At 44.7% G+C, this 18,915-nt stretch overlaps 1 protein-coding gene across 6 annotated transcripts in view; it reads left to right on the top strand.

Annotated features, from left to right (window-relative positions):
• Positions 1-3,261: 3,261 nt before the first annotated feature.
• The window catches only part of NIN (ninein), a 96,966-nt gene continuing 81,312 nt past the window's right edge, over positions 3,262-18,915 (top strand). For all 6 annotated transcript variants that reach the window (XM_045822118.1, XM_045822117.1, XM_045822119.1 and 3 more), the window contains exons 1-3: positions 3,262-3,430; positions 3,951-4,004; positions 12,447-12,650. In XM_045822118.1, coding sequence (XP_045678074.1) covers positions 12,468-12,650 — 183 coding nt within the window. In that variant the 5' untranslated portion in view covers positions 3,262-3,430; positions 3,951-4,004; positions 12,447-12,467. The remainder of the gene's footprint in view (positions 3,431-3,950; positions 4,005-12,446; positions 12,651-18,915) is intronic.

Genomic DNA, 18,915 nt, shown 5'->3' with positions numbered 1-18,915 from the left:
GAGAAATAAGAAAGACATTTACTGAAGAAGTGTAGAAGGACCTGGGAGTTTCTACAGAGTGACGGGAGGAGATGTGGGTTTTGTTTTTGTTTGTGTGTTTGTTTGTTTGTTTTTCACTATTTTGTACATGAAAAATAAATTACACCCAACAAGCAGCTTTGGGGGAAGATGGACTCAGTTCGGTTAGAGCACAGGTGGCAAACACAAAGTCTGAGGACCGAATCCAGCCCTCCACCGTGTTTTATCCAGCCTGGCACCTGGTTTCTACCCTGTGGCAGCACCGAGCTCCTTGCCCCTAGTTAAGGAGCAGTTACATTTATGCAGTCCTAAAATGACATTCCGCCCTTTGAAGGCAACCTCGAGGCTGATGTGGCCCCCAGTGAAAATGAGTTTGACACCCCTGGTAGAGTTACAGGCTTTCCCTGATTGGGGGCGGGGGGGGGGGGGGGAGCTTTAACTCTGCACAGGAAATTTACAAAGTCTGAATTTGCTTTTTCTCTTCTTTTAATTCTTTTTTTTTTCTGTCCTGACTCTAAATTAATCATTACAAAGTTACTTTCAGGAAGAAACAGTAACTTTCTCTTCACTGGAGTACTCTTTAGGTAACTTCTTAGAGCTTTTGATCATCTGAGAAAGCCAGTTTAAAACTGAAAAATGCAGCAGAAAGCCACTCAAAAATATCATCTGCAAATACTTGAAGGATCCTGGGTCCCAGAACAAGGCTCTCCATAAGATGGGAGATGACATCAGAGGCAGATAAACTGCAATAGATGGGAGTGAAATGTGGTTTGTAAGGGGCATTAATGCAGGGTAAATGTTTACATTTCTTTTCCACTTTTACTGTTATTGCATATAATGTAAAATTGGAGTTTGGCTATTATTTTCTGCTATTATCTTCATTTTTGTTTTAATAGAGAGAAAAGCTAAAGTGATAGGTTCTAAGGTATTGATAAGTCCCCACTTTCTTCTGGTGACTTGAGTGGACTAAGATTAACCTTCACCCTGTGCAACATAAATTACAGACATATCACATTAAGTTATACCTACCTTAGTAAAATTGCTTTTGCAAAGCTACACCATGAAGTAACTGCTACATTTCCTCCATTTTGTAGGGAGACTAGAGGTTGTTGAATGTAATTTCCAGTTTCTAGCCTCAGCACTCACCCCATGCCACTCACTCCTCTCAAGAAAGAATATCTTCTGTTTTTCAAATTATATAACCCTCACCAATTTTGATCTTCCTCCACGGGGAGTGAGTACTGGTTCCAACATCTCTGGCCCCCAAGAATCACTATGTTTTAAACTAATGAGCAGTCTCAGCCTTAAGATTCTTGCAGATTAAAAAGGGATATTTGGAGAGAAAACCAATAGGTTGAGTTTCCCATGGCAGAGATTAGGTAAAACAAGAAAAATATCTCTTTATCTTTTACCTTCTAAGACTTTTAGCTGTGTTAGCCCCCAGTGGACATTATTCCCTTATATACAAAATGATACCAATGTAAATATTCTGGTAACAAGTTAGCTGTTGGCTTAATAGTGCGTACATGTTGCACAATTACTGTCACTGAACAACCGTGTTGCATAATTACTGTCACTGAACAACCATGCTTAAATTGCGAGAGTTTGGGTGTGCACACAGAACGTGAACCTCTCCCCTTTCTTATTCCCCAGGCACACTGTCTGTGGAAGGAAGAGTGCTTGGTTTCTAAAATAAGACCGATCTGCTTTATTTTTTAAAATTTTCTACTTTGAAGTAATTATAGATTCATATTAAGTTGTAAGAAATAATGTAGAGATTCCTTATGTCCCCTTCACCCAAGTTTCCCCAGTGATAATATCTTGCATAACTAGTACACTATCACAACCAGACACCTGACATTAATAAAATCCTAGGGCCTTATTCAAATGCCGCCAATTTTACATGCACTCGTTTGTGTGTGTTCTTAGTTTCATGCAATTTTACCACATGTGATCTGCTTTTGAATGTGCTTTTTTTTTTTTAACCCAGCTCTGCCAAATACTAGCTATGTGATCCTGACTGAGGTCCTTAACATTTCTAAGGTCCAGTTTCCTCAGCTGCAAAGCGAGTACAATAATGCCTGCATCCTGAAGGTAGTGCAAGGATTAGGTAAGATCATTTCCGTCGTGCTTCCAGCACAGTGGATTCTCAAATGCTAGTTTCCTTCCTGTCCCTTGTTCTCGCAGAGGCAAGGCAGCTTTCTCCAGTTCCTTGTTGAAATAACCAGATTTGTGGGTTATAATAAATCAGGCGTCTCCGTCTTCAAGGGCAACACATTTAATCCTGCAGCTCAGAGAGGCTTGGGTATCGCCCCAGCCCACAGCTGCCACCACTCTAGGCCTGGTCTGGTATCCCGTTTGCATCCAGGTCAGAATTGCAGGGATGGGGGAGTTAGCGGAGATTTGGGGATTGGGGGCGGGGGAGTGGAGTAGGGGGGAAGACGGAGGAGGCGGTGAACGTCGAGCAATAGTTGGCTGGAAACTACCAACTCCAAGGCGTTTCTGTCCTGGGTGGCTAGTGACCGAGGGTCGGATGTCCCCGCGGAAGACTGGATAAGGGGTGGGGGCCGATGCGGACAGTGGGGGGCAGGTGCAGAAGCCGGTTAAGATCTGGGAGCAGTGTTGCCTCGCTCTAAAGGACTCAGAGGCCAGTCTAGAGCCCTTCCGCCTTCTGGACCTTTCTTCTGATAACGGAAATGGGCGCTGGAGGGCTGAAAAATCCAGGGCCGCCCGAGGGCAAGAGAGGCACCTAAATGCTCACCTTAAAGTACCGCTGGCTGGAGGCGGGGACTTTCCCCCACACACACACCTAAAAGTGGCCACCGGCGGTCCGGGGCGTAGCGGGCTGTGCCAGGGGGTGTGCGAGGGCGCGTCTGGGAGAAAAGGGAGGCCAGCGGGCAGGGGACGAATGGTGGACGCGCCAGCCGCTGTCCGGCAGCGACCTCGGGGCGCTGGTCCCCTCCACCTACACCCGCTTGAGTCCTGGCTTTTCCAAGTTCAAATCTCTACAACGACCTTCCCCGCGTCCAGCCGCAGACAAGATCGGACCGGGCTCCTCCGGGTTCCGCGACCCCGAGCAGTCGGGACCTGGACGCAGTCCCGATCAAGGTTGGGGGGGGGGACAGACCCGGCGAAGCCCCGGAGGCGCCAGGCGCTCCGCCCCCCGCCGCCCGGAGGCCCGGGTCGGGAGGAGGAGCCGCGCCCCGGCCGGCGCCGCCCTGGCTCCTCCTCCCCGCGCGGGCCTGGCCCTTCCAAACCGGCGTCCAAAGCTCCGGGTGGCCGCGGCACCGCCGGGAGCCGAGCGCGCTGGGCGCGGCCGTCCCGCTGCCGCTGCCAGCGCGTGAGAGCCCTGAGTGCGCCCGCGGCGATGGTCCCCGCGGCGGCGACCGGCGCCTGAGCCCCGGGACGCGCGGTAAGCGTGCAGCCGGCCTCCGGGACCCCCGCTCCACGGCCTGGGGGTGCGCGGAGGCCTCGCTCTGCCCCCGCGTCGTCGGTGGGGCCCTGCGCGCCTGGCACGTACCCGGCACCGGACGGGCAGGGGCATTCCCTTCGGGGCCAGGGCGGGAGCCGTCTCCGCGGCCCGGGCGTAGGTAGCGGCCGAGAGAGAGGAAGCGGGTGGCTTGGCGGGCGACCGGGTCGGGACTCTCCCCGGGGACCAGGCGGGGAGGGGGAGGCTTCGGAGGCGAAGGAGGGGCTGGTCGTGGAGGCGCGGACTGCGCCGGCGGGGGTGGGCCCGGGGTGGGAGGACGCGCGCGCCGCAACCCCCTCGAGTCGGGCTTTTGTAAAAGCTGGCCTCTTACATATGGAAATGACGGCCGCGCGGGTCTCCGTTCCCGTCCTTTTGAAGGACGCCCGCCCAGAACCTCGGCGCCGCCTGCGAAGTATTGTCCCGCTACTTGCGCCCTAACAAAGCATCCACCTTCGCTTTGCAGAGCACTGGAGGCAGGCGGCAGGCTGTGCGGGCGCAGCGGAGAGGCCGACAGAAGGTAGGCGAGGACGGCGGGGGCCGTGAGAGCTGGCTGCCTGGCGCTACAGCGGGGCGTCTGCGGTTTCTGGGGGCAGCGATGGGCAGGCGAGTCGGGGACACATCTGCATCGCATGTTGCCAGGGACCTAGGCGGCGCACCCGCGCTTCTGCGGCACCTCGCCTCCGCAGTCGGGTCCGGGCACCTCCGCCACCCGCGTGGTCCCAGCCTGCAGCCGACAGCTGGAAGGGGCTTCTGTATGTTGGTCCAGGAGTGGACTTGAGACCTGGACGGAACAGAAGGGATAGTTGTTCTGTTGCCTTGTGCCACCCAGGCAGCCTTGTGATTGAGAGGCTGAAGAGAACCCTGTCTGGGGAAACCCGAGGTGTTAGCCTGGAGTATTTTGAGTATCGGAGAGCTAACCTTAAAGTGGGGATTTTCGGAGGTGTGTGGGGTCGATGCATATAGGAAGACTTTCCCAGGGCAGTTACTACTAAGAAGGGGAAAAGAACAAAATGCCACTCGTTTATTGCCTGAAAGCCGTGCTCGCCAGGCCAAGCAGAATGCAAGTGTAGCGGGGAGCGGGAGAAGCTTCCAGGGTTCCAGGAGCTGGGCTTCTGCAGCTGCCAGACCGGTCCCTGGCGAAAGGACGAAGCTGGTGGAAGCAGTTTACTGCTGAGAGTTCTTTCTGTGAAGTTGAAAGAGGTAGAGATGGAAAGAGGCGGTTTCCCAGCCTCAGCCCTAGCCTTAGCCTGCAGATGAAGTGGGGGCTGGAAAGATTGCTCCACCATGCACCCTGTGTCTAGACAACTCAGCTATCATGAGATCTTTTGCTGTCTTTACTTTACTGGAACAGATCCCCTCGTAGGGTTGAGGAATTCCTGAGGTGGGCTTGCCATACAACTTAACTACTGAATGTATGAAATGAAAACAGATTGCATGGCTGTCTTTTGTGACTGAGGTGGGAGCTGTTTGGGATTAGAATCCTATTCAAGTCCACCGTGGCACATGGGCTAAGCCCCTGAGACCATGGAAGATTCTCATTTGGCTCCCATACATACGTTAAATTAAATGTATATGTTTACTTGTTTCCTAAGGATGGACAGTCTGCAAGGAAATTATTTTTCCATGTCAGCTCAATTTAATCTTGACCTTCTCTAGTGGCTAGCATGTTGGTGGCTGACCTAGAATACTGGCAGCTCTTGCTCTGGAGTTGAAGAGGGATGTGAAAATACCCAGACTGTGTGTGAAAGTAACATTACAGGCTGGCTGCAGCCTGCAGTTTCTTTTGGCCTCTTCAGCTGTTGTCAGTGTCCTTTGGGAGGTCAAGTGAACTGCTGGGGCGCTTCTTTGTGGATTTGTTTACTTTCACTCACTCTGTGCTGCATCTGTAACGGAGAGAATTCTGAGCTGCAGTATACATAAAGGGTAGGGCTTGTGGATGTTCCCAATGGGTAGGACATGGGGCAAAGGCAGGAGAAGGCTTTACAGGGAGCAACAGAAAGGAAGCCGTCACAGGCACAGTCTTTGCATTAAAATGTCACATATCTGTCTTTTTAATAGGAAGTTGCTCAGAACGGTATGGGTGTCTTTTTTTCTTGTTCTTTTTTTTTATTTTAGTTACGTGATGACCCTAAAAATCATAAAGATATTATAATGTAAAAGATACTAACTGTCACAGAGAGGCTCCAATGAATTCTAAACAACCAATCTTAATTTAGTGGGCAGTATTCTTGTCATAAGTTAAATGTTGGCCAAGTAAATTGTTTGAAATGTCACTGCACATGATGGCTTTCTAAACTAACATTTCACCAATCTTGATGCTTCCTATTTGTGTTGATAATGAAAATACATTTTATCAGGCTAATATCAATAAAGGGTTGGCAAGTTTAACCAGAGCATTTTTGGAGGATTCAAGCAACCTAAAGTCTCTTCAGAAGATCAATTTTTATAAATATCAATTCATTTGTGGGCCAATAAATTATGTGGTTTGAATTCTGGCTATTGAACTTACATATGCTGTACAGGGGCTTGTGGAGAGACTTACCGAAGCTTGGGCAAGATATTTTATCCTTTTAACAAATAAAATAGAATTTTAAAAAGAGTATGGGTATATGCAAATGAGTAGCTGTTTGAAATTAGGATGCTTCTGTATGGCAATTTATAACAGCAATTAACCATTTATTCCAGCTTTTGGATGGAAAAATTACAAAGTATTCATGTTCTAGTGCTCACTTAAAAAACAAAGTTGAGAAAACCTATTGTTTACAGATGTCAAAAGTGAAACTCTTCACTTTGATCCCAGCGAACTGTTTTCATAGCTGCAGGCATTTTACATTAATTTGAGTTAATATGGCTCAAGAAGTGAAAGTTGTTACAAGCAGTCTCTTTTAAGAAAGTAACAGTGGGTTTTCTGCTTCTGTAATGTCACTTCTTAGCTGATTAAAGGTTATTGAATCTACAGTGTGCTAGGCTAATGATTTTATTCCTCCAGCTCTCCTGAGCTAACAGCTCGATTAGGTAATCCACCTTGCTTAGGTTTAACAAAAGCGTGGCTTGGCTGCATCATTCAGTACAGTAAAATACTAAATTTATGTATGTTTTAGAATAAATACTAGTAGAATACTCTTAATTAAATGAAATTTTACAGTGTAGTTAGCAAAGATTATTATTCTTTAAAATTGAATGTGACTTTGTTTTCTGGGTGGTGTCATTTAAGCTTTTGTGTTATATTTTTATATCATGATTTTATTCTTGGTGATGCTCTTGTGCTTTTAGTATCCAGTTAGAAATGAGGTGCTGAGGCCGAAATGAAATCTGAGCAGAGAGGAGGCTATCTCACAGTGACTGGTGTGCACGGCAGTCGTTTTGAGCTGAAATATTCTATATAGATACATAAATGGGGACATGTGCTTTTTCTATTAAGCTTTACTAAACTTGAATTTATTCTTGTCCCTATTTCATTTTATACTAAATTAGTCCAAAATGGTAAGACTGAAAATATCTGCAGCAAAATAAAATGCAGAAAAGAGAGAAGAAAAAGAAGGTGGGCAATTTAATTTGATCGTTGGCATTATGAGGCTCTGACTTACCACACGGTGAAAGCTAAAGGCGTGAAAGAAAAGCTTTGCCCAAGCAGGGTTTGTGCCTGTTTATCACTTCAGTTGTAAAGTAACTGAATGAGTCACTTGGTGGTCACTGCCTGGTCTGTGGACCCCCAACAGCCATGTCTGAACACAGATCCACAAGCATCTATTATAATACCCAGCGAAAGCGGCTGAGCCAAGAGGGACATGCAGACATTCCTCGTAGCTGTTCAGCTGTTGGACCATCTGGAGGGAAAATAAAAGGCCTGAGCTAGGGGCTCTGGCATTGTGCTCATTTATTATTTGGTTTTCCCTTGCCAGGCTTTGTCCCCCTTTTACTCCCTCTGGCCCAGAACAGACGTCTGCTTTGGCTGGGATGCCGTTCTTACAAGCTCCTTTCTACATCTTGGATGCTGGAAAGTTCATAAGTTCACGTGTCCACTTCATGTTGGCCTTATGTCGGGGACTTCATCATTCCAGCTGCACCTCCTTCTATGCCTCTTGCAGTCCCAGTTGGCACTGTGATTTCATCAGCCAGGGTTGCCGAGCGGAGCACAATAACAGCTCTGTAATGGACATCCCTGTCAGGGGCTGCACATTTTGGCAGCCTTGTTTTGAATTATTTGGAAGGCAGATGCTCCGTGTAGTTCTCATTATGGGTGGTCACTGGGTGATAAATGTTTTGATTAATGGCTCTGTGCATCTGCCTCTTATTTAACCATCCCTAGTTAGAACTCCAAAATACTGCCCACACTGGCCCTTTCATCCCAGAGGAGTGGTGAAGGCTCCTGACAGTTTGGGTGGAAAGGTAAATGGTTGCAAGGAGGCTCAGGTTTGTGGCGGGCTTTATAAAACTGGAGTTGTTCTTTGCCATTTGAAGAAAGATTTATGACTCCAAACCCAACTTCCTTCATTTCTGGGTAAGATTCCTGTCAGCGGTGGGCATCAGCCAGGCTTTGACTCTGGAAAGTGTGGGATTGCACAGATTAGACGTAGCTAAGTGTTTTGGGGAATTAATTTAACAACTGTCAGTTCCTGGACTTTGTCCAGTCTTGAAGGTACGGGATTCTTCATGATCATTTTTACAAACACATTTAGTTCTTCCTTGCCCTATATTCCAGAGATGCTTTATTAAAAAGAAAGTACTTATTCTGTCTATCCCTAATGCCTTGGAGACTATAATTATTCAACAAAGGGTCAAGGGTGGGAGGGAGGGAGGAGCCCCCCACCATTACGACCTGGGAGAGTCTGTGGCCAGCAAGTGTTCCCTACAACAGAACCACGCCTGGCACTTGGCACTGTTTCGCTGGTTATCACATGAAGGTGGAGGCAAGTGCTTTGCCAGTATCATTTCAGTGGTCCCCTTAATGTGTTATTATGTGTGGGATTGAGAGACAGTGTTGTTTCGAGTCACACCAGGGTTCCGATCTTGGCTCCACCCTCATGTTAGTGCTGTAGCCTTGGACAAATTGCAGACTTTTGCCAACCCCTGATTTCTACATCTTAAATGGGAATGTGAGATCTACTTTAAAGTATTAGGAGGATTAAACGAGGTCGTATAGGTAAAGTACTCTGCATAGGCCAGTCTGATAGTAAATGATCAGAAAGTTAAAAGAAATTGTTTTTTTCTGAGTTCCCAACTATAGTTTAGCCTTTTTGCTTTTGTTTCACATTACATTTATCAATAGTCTGCCTTTAAAGGTTAAAGAAACAGCCCTGGCTGGTGTGGCTCAGTGGATTGAGCTCCAGCCTGCAAACCAAAGGGCCACCGGTTTGATTCCCAGTCAGGGCACATGCCTGGGTTGTGAGCCAGGCCTCCAGTAGAGGGCCCTCAAGAGGCAACCACACATTGATGTTTCTCTCCCTCTCTTTCTCCCTCCTCCCCCTCTCTAAAAATAAATAAATAAAATCCTAAAAAAATAAAGATTGAAGAAACATTAAACATTACCTACTGCCATTACCATTGAGTAATACAGCATTTTACTGTACATAATACGCACCCTGCCCATTCTTGCCCTCTGGATTCTGGCATTCCACAGCTCCTGCTGTGTTTCTTTAAAGGCAGATCTGTGGCTGATCGGCTTGTGTAAGTTACCTCTCTTCAGTTCACCCCTTCCTTGTAAGTCACAGGTATTTTCTTGGTGGTTTTCTCAATTCCCCTCTGGTATTAACTTTCTTTGGGATTAACTACTCTCAGTTGCTTACCGTATTTAACCCTCAGGACAGCCCTTCCAGATGGGTATTATTTTTCCCACTCTATAAACGAGGGGCCCAGGGAAGGTGTTTTAGTACAGACTGTCCTCCAAAGCCACATCCCATAACAAACAAATGTAGCCCAAGTGTAAGAATCCGTTGCCTCACTTACTAAATCCTTGAACCAAACTTCATACAGCCATTTGGCAGTGAGTGCTGCCTTTCTACTTCTGCTTGGTTATGTCTAAGACTGAACACACCTTCTAAAGAGTTGGATGGGAGTAGAGGTGTGTTTCGGAAGAAGTGGGCATTTCAAATTCTTCATGTGCTCATTTATTTCTGTAGTTATTCAGGTGAAGTTTCCACTCAAATCTCCATATACTCAGTAATCTATGTTTACTGCATCGTGGTATGAAGAATACATTTCCCTAAATACTATGCATTTGGGGAAAGCTATAAAAGAAATTGAAGTTGTGGACCTTGCCTTTAAAGAAATTTCTGGCAAGTGGGGAGAAAAAAATTCTTACATATGAAATTACTGATGAACATTTGGGGGATAATATCAACCAGTAAAAACGCATTCTGTGCCAGAAGCCTACTGACAACTTGTTGCCATATGTAACATCTTTTGGATGTTTTCTTATGTACCATCATTTGCTCTCTAGGCGTAGGGCTGTTTCCCCCTTTAGTCACAGGAGTGTTTTCTTATTAAAGGAATTTTATTTTGTGAAAATCCAGTGACTTTCCAAAGAGTAGGGCATGATAGCTTATCAAATTCAGAGCCACGGATAAGACCAGGACTGCTCAGAAAATGGTGAGTTTTATGGCTCTCCTTCACTGGTGGAGACGGACAAACCCCCAACCCTTAAAAGTAGTTTTTAAAAGAGGAAGTGTTAGAATTCTTTCACTTTTGAGTTGTTTTTTAATATGCAAAATCAAGCAAAAGCACACTAGTCTGGCTTTTATGAAGTTGGTCAGATTACAGCATCACAGCCCATGGGATGGTTAAACCCCAAGAGTGAGTCTGAGAACTATGGCAACCCCAAAAATCCCAGAGCACCTTGGGGATTCTCAGCAGATCTTAGCGGACAATTAACTGGCTGACTCAAAGTGAATCTCATTAGCCAAGCCTTGGGCTTTTCTAAATTCCTAACTTTTGTGGCTATGCTTAACACCTTGGCATTTCTTTTCTGGTGCCTTGATGTTTGTATAGCGCTTTCCATTTATTTTGAAAACATTTACATAGTGATTAGTTAACCCAACAGACCAACTCTGGGAAGGTAGCCAGAGTCAGCAGCACCTTAGTAATAGAAAAACTGGTAATCAAGAGAAGAGGCCTTTTGATACCGGGAGCCTCGACCAGAATGGTACCTCTCCATGTTAATGTCCAGCCCCAGTAAGAATCGGGCTACGTGGCAGAGCTGGAATCCATCCTCCGACTCCACCTGCTTCTGCTGAAACCCTTGGGATGACTATGGTTCTGTTTTAGCTTGTCATGTTGTGAACAGCTATCTGTGGAAAGACATCCACACAACCTAGAGCATCACAGATTTGTATGGAAGGCTCTCGTTTTCAGATCTGGCCATGTTCAGCATCTTAACTCACTCACATACATGTCTTCCATGTTGTAATGATCTGCTCCATAGAACATCACTTCTAAATTAGAGTTTTCTGACCCAGGGCTTGCTTTATGTAAACGGTGCTACTTTAAAAAGCAGAATGGTGTTTGCAGGAGCTGGGGGTGGGTGGGAAATGGGGAGTTGCTGTGCCGTGGGTATAGAGCTCATTGTGTAAGATGAAAAAGATCTGGAGATCAATACTCTCTGCACGATTCAGATTTTAATGGGGCGGATTTCATGTTATGTGGTACTTATAATAAAAACTTATATTAGCAAGATAAAAAAATTTTTTTAAGGTGCTGCTTTTTATAGTCAAGGGCTGGTTCTGAGGGCCTTGTTTCAGACCGCTGAGGTCACTGTCTCGAGGGTGGATGTCGCACTTGTCTTCCATGGCATCGTGGTGAAGGTGCCTCCAGATGTGCAGGTGGCAGCCTTTGGTCGGAAGGTCCCACACATTATAAATGAATTAATGTGCAAGCAAAAAACCCCCCCAAAAATAGCTTCATTTTTAAAGTAGGATGTCCCTAGTATTTTATGTTATATATTTTTAGCAAAAATGATTGCGAGAGTTATTGATAATTCCATATTTTTACCAATCCCATGGACAATGGAAGAAGAACATCCGGTCTGGGTGGGTCAGAGAGATGGAAGACAGAGTAACAGGGCGAACAGAGGTGAGGTGGCCTAGATGGTAGAGGTCCCCTGAGACTCTGTAGGATTCATGTGGTCTGTGGCTCCTTTAAACCTCACTGTCTGATAGGTTGGGGTATTGTTTTCACCTTTCTCTAGGCAACTAAGCATTACCTAAACCTTCCTGGGACTAAAGTGAGCTTCAGGGAATACGCTTCCTGTCACACCTGTAATTGCAACAATGAAGTTAATTGAGTTGCTTTTTGAGGAACTCGTGTGAAAGGCACTGGGTCTCATGTAAACAGGGAGGTGGTTGTGTATCAGACGTGTGCCTGCTGCTGCAACCCTCTGGTCTAAACACGAAGAGGAGCATCTAGGCTGCAGGAAGAGAAACTAAACATCAGCTCGTCCGAGCCAGCAGATTGCAGCATCTGGACAGGTTGGCTGGAGCTCGAGGACTTGTGTGGAAGCTGTAGCCCTGCAGTTTGTTGGCACTAACAGTTACTTCATTTGAAAGGACTGGATGTCAGAAGTAGCCTTTCACCGTCTGTAAGTCCTAGGCTAGATGAGCTGGTAGAGAATCACTTTCAGTCTTGAATTTGCCAGACTGGCTGCCCACCTGGGGGGGCGCCTTCTGTCTGCAAGACTCCCTCATTCTGGTAATGTTAGCCTGCGGTGACCTGACCTTGTTGGTATTCCCCCCTCCCCCAGGTGAGTGCATGGGGCAGTTCCACTGGTCAGTGCTGGGTCCTGGAGAGACCTGTGGTTTTGCAGGTGGGTGTGCAGCATTACCTCTCCTGCTGGCCCTCACCAAAGTCCCGGTCAACCAGCACAAGGGGGCCAGGGTGTGCAGAGGGTAGGGGTAGTGTGTGGAGGGGTGGCAGCAGCGGGATTCCAGGGGCTGCCCCAACCTGTCCTTGTCTCTGTCCCGCACAGGTGAACGCTGTGGGCTATGGGATGGATGAGGTGGAGCAAGACCAGCATGAGGCCCGACTCAAGGAGCTGTTTGACAGTTTTGACACAACAGGCACTGGGTCCCTGGGACAGGAGGAACTCACCGACCTTTGCCATATGTTGAGCTTGGAGGAGGTGGCTCCGGTGCTGCAAGAGACGCTGCTTCAGGACAACCTCCTGGGCAGGGTAAGGCTGGGGAAGAGCACCGGCAGTGGGAAGTGGGTGCGGTTTCTGTCCGGGTGCTGGGGGTGGGGCAAACCACACCTCTTGCAACTTGTTTCTGACATCCTGGCTGTATGTGCCCTTAACTCTTAACCTGAGAAACAGACAGACTGTAATGGGCGTGATGTGGCAGTGCAGTTTGCTCAGGTGATGGAGGGTTGCTGTCATCTGCACTCTGGGAAGGTGTGCACTGAGCATCTAAAATAAAGACAGAAGAAGAGTTAACAGGAATGTTTTCCAGTTTTTTCTTGTTCTTTGTGGAGCATTTTATGGGCTCCACTTTCATCACTGAGACAGCAGGGAGCTGACAGATTTCCACTGAGGACAAGGGAAGTGCAGTACAGAGACTGCCATTCCCAGGAAAAGCAGATTGCTGTTATGGCTTTCACTCCCAATAAAGCTATTTCTTCTGTGCATTGTTGCTGGGGTGAAGTATTAATTAAACTCTTCACCCAGGAAGTAAGACAGGAAGGTAAGTAAATACAGTGCAGGCTCATTTAAGACCCAGCACGACTCACTTCCAGCAGAGATGTGTGTGTGCTGCTGTTAACTTCTGCGTTTGACAACAAATAGTCATGTTCTCCCCACAGAGCAAGTCACTGAGATGAGTAAGAGGTTTCTTACCCCACCCCACCCTCACCCCCCCTCTCTGTTAGTGGAAAGGATGTTTGATCCATCCCGACCTGAGATTGTGTTCAGTTCTCACAATTAAGAGCATCATTTGTATGGCTTTGGGTTGAGTCTTGCTGTTAATTTTTTTTTGTTTGTCTTTGAATGGATGAGAGGAGAAAATGGGCAATACTTTTTTAGCCTGTTGCTGTCATTGCTGACACATTGTAGACAAGTTTTTGTCATGTGGTGTAAATTGAGGAAGCAGAACTTTTTTTCACTTCTCTTCATTTTCATTGTCTCTTAGCTGACAAGTTGGGTAAGTGACCTCAGACACCGTGTGATGTATTGGCTCTCTGTGAGATGAGATAGATAGAAGTAGTGACCGCCCTGATATTGTGCACAGAGGATGACATTCTGAAGGGCTGGGCACCATGAGTGTGGTGATTAACAGGGCTCACACTTAGAGAAGTAACTGTTTGCAAAACCAGGGTCATTCTTGGTCCCTTTAGAGTAGTTGGCTACTTGTGAATACATGTGTGCCCCACCAAATGCTAAAAATTTTGCTCTGAAAACAGTAGAAGTGGGAGCTACGAGGATTAAACCATTTGCTCCTCATCACGTAATGCACTCAGGCATTTTGTTTCATTCTGCCTCAGTCCCAGACACTTTGAGGAGGCAAAAGAGTAGTGTAGTATTTCCCATTGTGGTCCTTGGAGATCTCAGGCTTTTTGGTATCTAAGGAATAGTATGAGAGAGTGGGTTTCTTTTCATGCTTACTGAAGCCAGAGGAGACATAAGAGAACGGAAGGTTTCTTTGAGGAGTCAGTGTAAACACGGAAGCCTCTGCTGTAAGCAGATCACACCTTGCAGCCAGTTAGCAGTTTGCTGTCCAGATGTTGCACATCTGTGCCCTCGTTTGGCAAACTCAAGCGGGAAGCAGTTATCGATTGATTTGTTAATGACTTGACACTTTCAGCTCGCTTTATAAAATGTTCACTGTTTGCCTGTGAATAAGGGATACCTAAGTGGTTTGTAGTGTGATATTTGCTTAGGGAGCCCGTGATACAAGTTAAATAGATGTCTACGTATTGATTTCATGTGGGTGTCCCTGGTGATTGTCTTGAGAGCAGGGTTGGCGTGAATTAATGTATTACTGTTAAATTTGCATTTTTTGTGAAATTGAATTATTCTCGGATGCTTTCATAAACTTGGCCATATGCTGTTATAGACACCCTATATGGTCTATAATGTTAAATTATAGGGAAAAAATTCTTAGAATTCATAGAAGCAATCCAAGTGCTCTCACCTTCTTGGTATATTGAGAAGGGTCACAAGTTGTAAAATAAGTTTCTAATGCCAGTCATCTTTTTTCTTTTCTTTAAAAGATTTTACTTATTTATTTTTAGACAGAGGGGAAGGGAGGGAAAAAGAGAGGGAGAGAAACATCAGTGTGTGGTTGCCTGTCACACGCCCCCTACTGGGGACCTGACCCACCACCCAGGCATGTGCCCAGACTGGGAATCAAACCAGGGACCTTTTGGTTCGAAGGCCAGTGCTCAATCCACTGAGTCACACCAGCCAGGGCATCTTTTTTCTCTTTAGGTATTAGTTTTAGAAAACTCACAAGGGTTAGGAGCCTGGTTTAATGAAACAGGAGAAAGAAATAGTAGCGTAACAAACCTAAGTATATTAATCTATTCATTAATTCAACAAATATGTATTGTTCTGTGTCTTGTATGTCAGGTGTTCTACTAGTCTTACGTTTGTCACAAAGTACAGTTTTCTGTCAAGTTGGTTTTTGAATACATTAGTACCCATCAGCCTCCAGGACACTTATGGTTTTAACTTTACCTTTTAAATCTTAGAAAGTCTAATTTTTAAATAAAACAAAACTTTTAAGTTTACCTTTATTGGAATTCAGCTCAATTAATCATCTTTCCTTGAAAACAGATTAAAAAAACACTCTCCCCCTCAGCTAAGAACATGAATGTCATCTGTTTATTTTTATTTTAAAATCCATCCTTAATAACTTTTTGCTATCTTTCTTAAAGCCTAATGTTTCTTTTGACAGCGTTAAGGAGAGTAACAAATCAACTTGCCATTTTCATGCATTTTACTAATAGACAATTTATCCCCAAATTATGTTTCAATTCATCTGCTCAACCTTGCTTTATAACTTGAAGCCATATTCCCCTGAGCACAGTGGTTTTACAGGGTGGGGCCAAAGTAGGTTTATAATTGTGAATACACAAAACACAGTTTATTCTTGTATTATTATTTATTAATTATTGGATTATTTTCAATATGAACAACTGTAAACCTACTTCTGCCTAACACTGTGTGTGTGTGCTTGATGCCTCAGAGTGTGAATTACCAGTTGAAGGAAAGAGGATATTGCTGGTAGGTGTTTTCTATTATTTTATCAAAAGAGCTCCATTCAGTAAAAATAGCCTCTTCAACAAATGGTGTTGGGAGAACTGGACAGCCACGTGCAAAAAAATGAATCTTGAGCACCAACTTACACCATATACAAAAATAAATTCAAGGTGGATAAAAGACTTAAATATAAAACGTGACAACATTAAAGTCCTAGAGGAGAACGTAGGTAGGAAAATCTCAGACATTTCACGACGTGTAATGTCGTTTTTACTGATGTGTCCCCTAGAGCAAGGGACATAAAGGAAAGAATAAACAAATGGGACCTCATCAAAATTAAAAGCTTCTGCACAGCTAAAGAAAACAGTATCAAAATTAAAAGAGAACCAACTGTATGGGAAAACATATTTGCCAATGATACCTCAGACAAAGGTTTAATCTCCAAAATATATAAAGAACTTACAAGACTGCACTCTAAGAAGACAAGGAATCCAATTAAAAAGTGGGCAAAGGACTTGAACAGACACTTCTCCAAGGAGGACATACAGAAAATCCAAAGACACATGAAACAATGTTCAATATCGCTAGCTATCAGAGAGATGCAAATTAAAACCACAATGAGATACCACTTCACACCAGTCAGAATGGCCATCATAAACAAAGCAACAAACAACAAGTGTTGGAGAGGTTGTGGAGAAAAGGGATCCCTAGTGCACTGCTGGTGGGACTGCAGACTGGTACAACCACTATGGAAAGCAGTATGGAACTTCCTCAGAAAACTAAAAATGGATCTGCCTTTTGACCCTGCAATTCCACTGCTGGGACTCTATCCTAAGAACACTAAAACACCAATCCAAAAGAACCTATGCATCCCAATGTTAATAGCAGCACAATTTACAATAGCTAGATGCTGGAAGCAACCAAGATGCCCATCAGTAAATGAATGGATCAAAAAACTATGGTACATTTACACAATGGAATTCTATGCAGCAGAAAGAAAGGAGCTCCTGCGGTTTGCAACAGCATGGATGGAGCTGGAAAACATTATGCTAAGCGAAACAAGCCAGGCAGTGAAAGACAAATACCATATGATCTCACCTTTAACAGGAACCTAAATAACAAAACAAAGAAACAAGCAAAATATAACCAAAGACACTGAAATAGAGGCCAGGCTGACAGTGCCCAGAGAAGAGAGTAGAGGGAATTTAAGGGAACAGTGGGAAGGGTTCACGGGAACAAACTTAAAGGACACATGGTCATAAACTAAGGGGAGGGTGGTAATGGGAGGATAAGTGGGGAGGGTTGGGAGAGGGGACTGGATTGGGAGTAAAAAGGAGAAAACTGTATTTGAACAATGATTAAAATAAAAAAAATGTAGTAAGAAAAAAAAAGAGCTCCATTCACATTTTCATCACAGTTAAGCAGATATCAGGTGGGTGAGATCCTAAGACAAGGGACTGCTCAAGACACTGAAGAGTTTATTGTCTGGTCACATGATATACCTGACAGGTGAGTAGTACTGGGAGCAAATACTACAAACATTTAGAAAAGGGAACCACATTAATTCCTGTATTGAACTAAGTTTTCATCCAAGCATTTGACATGCATTTTAGGTGCTTCCTGGGTTTGTGTCTTTTAAATGATATGTTTCCATATGCCTCTCTATCTTTTTTATTAAAAATCTGGACATAAATATGATCATGTACCTTGGTTTTATTGAAGCTTTTAATTATATCCTTTTTAAAAAATACACTTTCCTTTCATAATTGAATATCCCAATCAAATATGAACCTGAGACAGAGCAGCCTCCTGGGATTCTGATGCATTTCCTTGCTATATTCTTTAATATGAATCTGGATGCTGAAGGGCCCCATGCCCTTGGCACTGTATAGAATCAGAACAAGCCACCTGGAAGCAGAACTCATCATTGGCTTCCGAAGAGTCCCATAGGTAGGAAGACCTTGGTCATCAAAGGTACCTAAAGATTTCTTAGTATTAAAATTTGATAGCTGTACAAATACATGCTTTAGCTCAGCTTTCCCACCTTTCATTATTTTATAGATGTTGAGATTAATTTACAGATCTTCAGGAGGATTGCTTGTTTGTTGTTTCTAATTCATTAAAAGCTTTTAAAGATTTCTTTCATGTACATATTTTAACCATTCGAAAAGTAAGTCAGAAATACAGAAGCACTTTCTGGTGGTAGTTATTTGGACTTGCTACTTGTTCTCTGTGTGCAAAATTATGCTTGATCATCCAATAGTGCCTATTTATAACTACTGCCTGTTTGTGCTCCTGTTTCATAGTATTGATCCGAGCCTTTTTGATCTCATTAGAGGGAACGGTGGAAACATTTCTCATTGCATCTCTTAAGTGTCTGAACCTTCCCTTTACCTTACTGTTTAACCACCAATCAGTATCCCGAAAGAGTGAATGATATTTTCTGATTCCTATGTTGGTCTTGTGACTATGGACCTCTCTCCATCACTCCCTTCCTTTATAGCAGTCTCATCTGGGGTTGAATTAAACTTCTAAGGATCTCGAGTTCCCATTTATAAATAAGAAGACATTCTGAGTCAGAGCCTACAAGACTTGTTTCCATTCTGTATTAACATTTTCTTGTCAAAGTCATTGCAAAATTAACTTTGGTTTTGCATATTGTGAACCTTGAATCTCTCAGCTGTATTTAGTCTCATGAAAGCAAGAGCATAGGGGAGAGCTGTTGGGAAGGCCTTCGGCTCTCAGCAAGAGTGGGGAACAAGTATTAAAAGCTGTTCTTGTCTACCTGCTTTATTTCAGCAATGGTCATCTCTTTCACCAGAGAAAATATGGTCAGGAATGCTCATTAAATTTCCATAGTATTTCACTGATACTTTCACGAGTTATCTTGTCTGGGTGAGGGGACTTAAAGTTCTTCAGTGTTCATCACAGATTTTTAGACTTAAATGTTCATCTGGGTGAAGAGAAACTTGGAATCCAGAACTTGGAAAAGTACAGTGATATGTCCAAGATCAGGCATCTCATTTGCAGCAACACCAGAAGGGAAGCGCAGATTTCCCAGACCCCGAGGGTAAGTGCATGTCTTCACAGCCTCCTGAGACTCCAGAGATGCAGAAATGAATCTAATTCTCTATCTCCCTTCAACCGATCCCCACCCCCATCATGCCATCAAGACAGTGTATTATTGAGGCACAGTCTTTGAATTCACACCTAGGTACATATACTGATCTTGACACGTTTC

Source organism: Phyllostomus hastatus, unplaced genomic scaffold (genome assembly GCF_019186645.2).
Source record: "Phyllostomus hastatus isolate PE091 unplaced genomic scaffold, TTU_PhHast_1.1 phas_scaffold_501, whole genome shotgun sequence".
Taxonomy (NCBI): Eukaryota; Metazoa; Chordata; class Mammalia; order Chiroptera; family Phyllostomidae; genus Phyllostomus; species Phyllostomus hastatus.
This window is presented reverse-complemented; position numbering and strand designations above follow the sequence as displayed.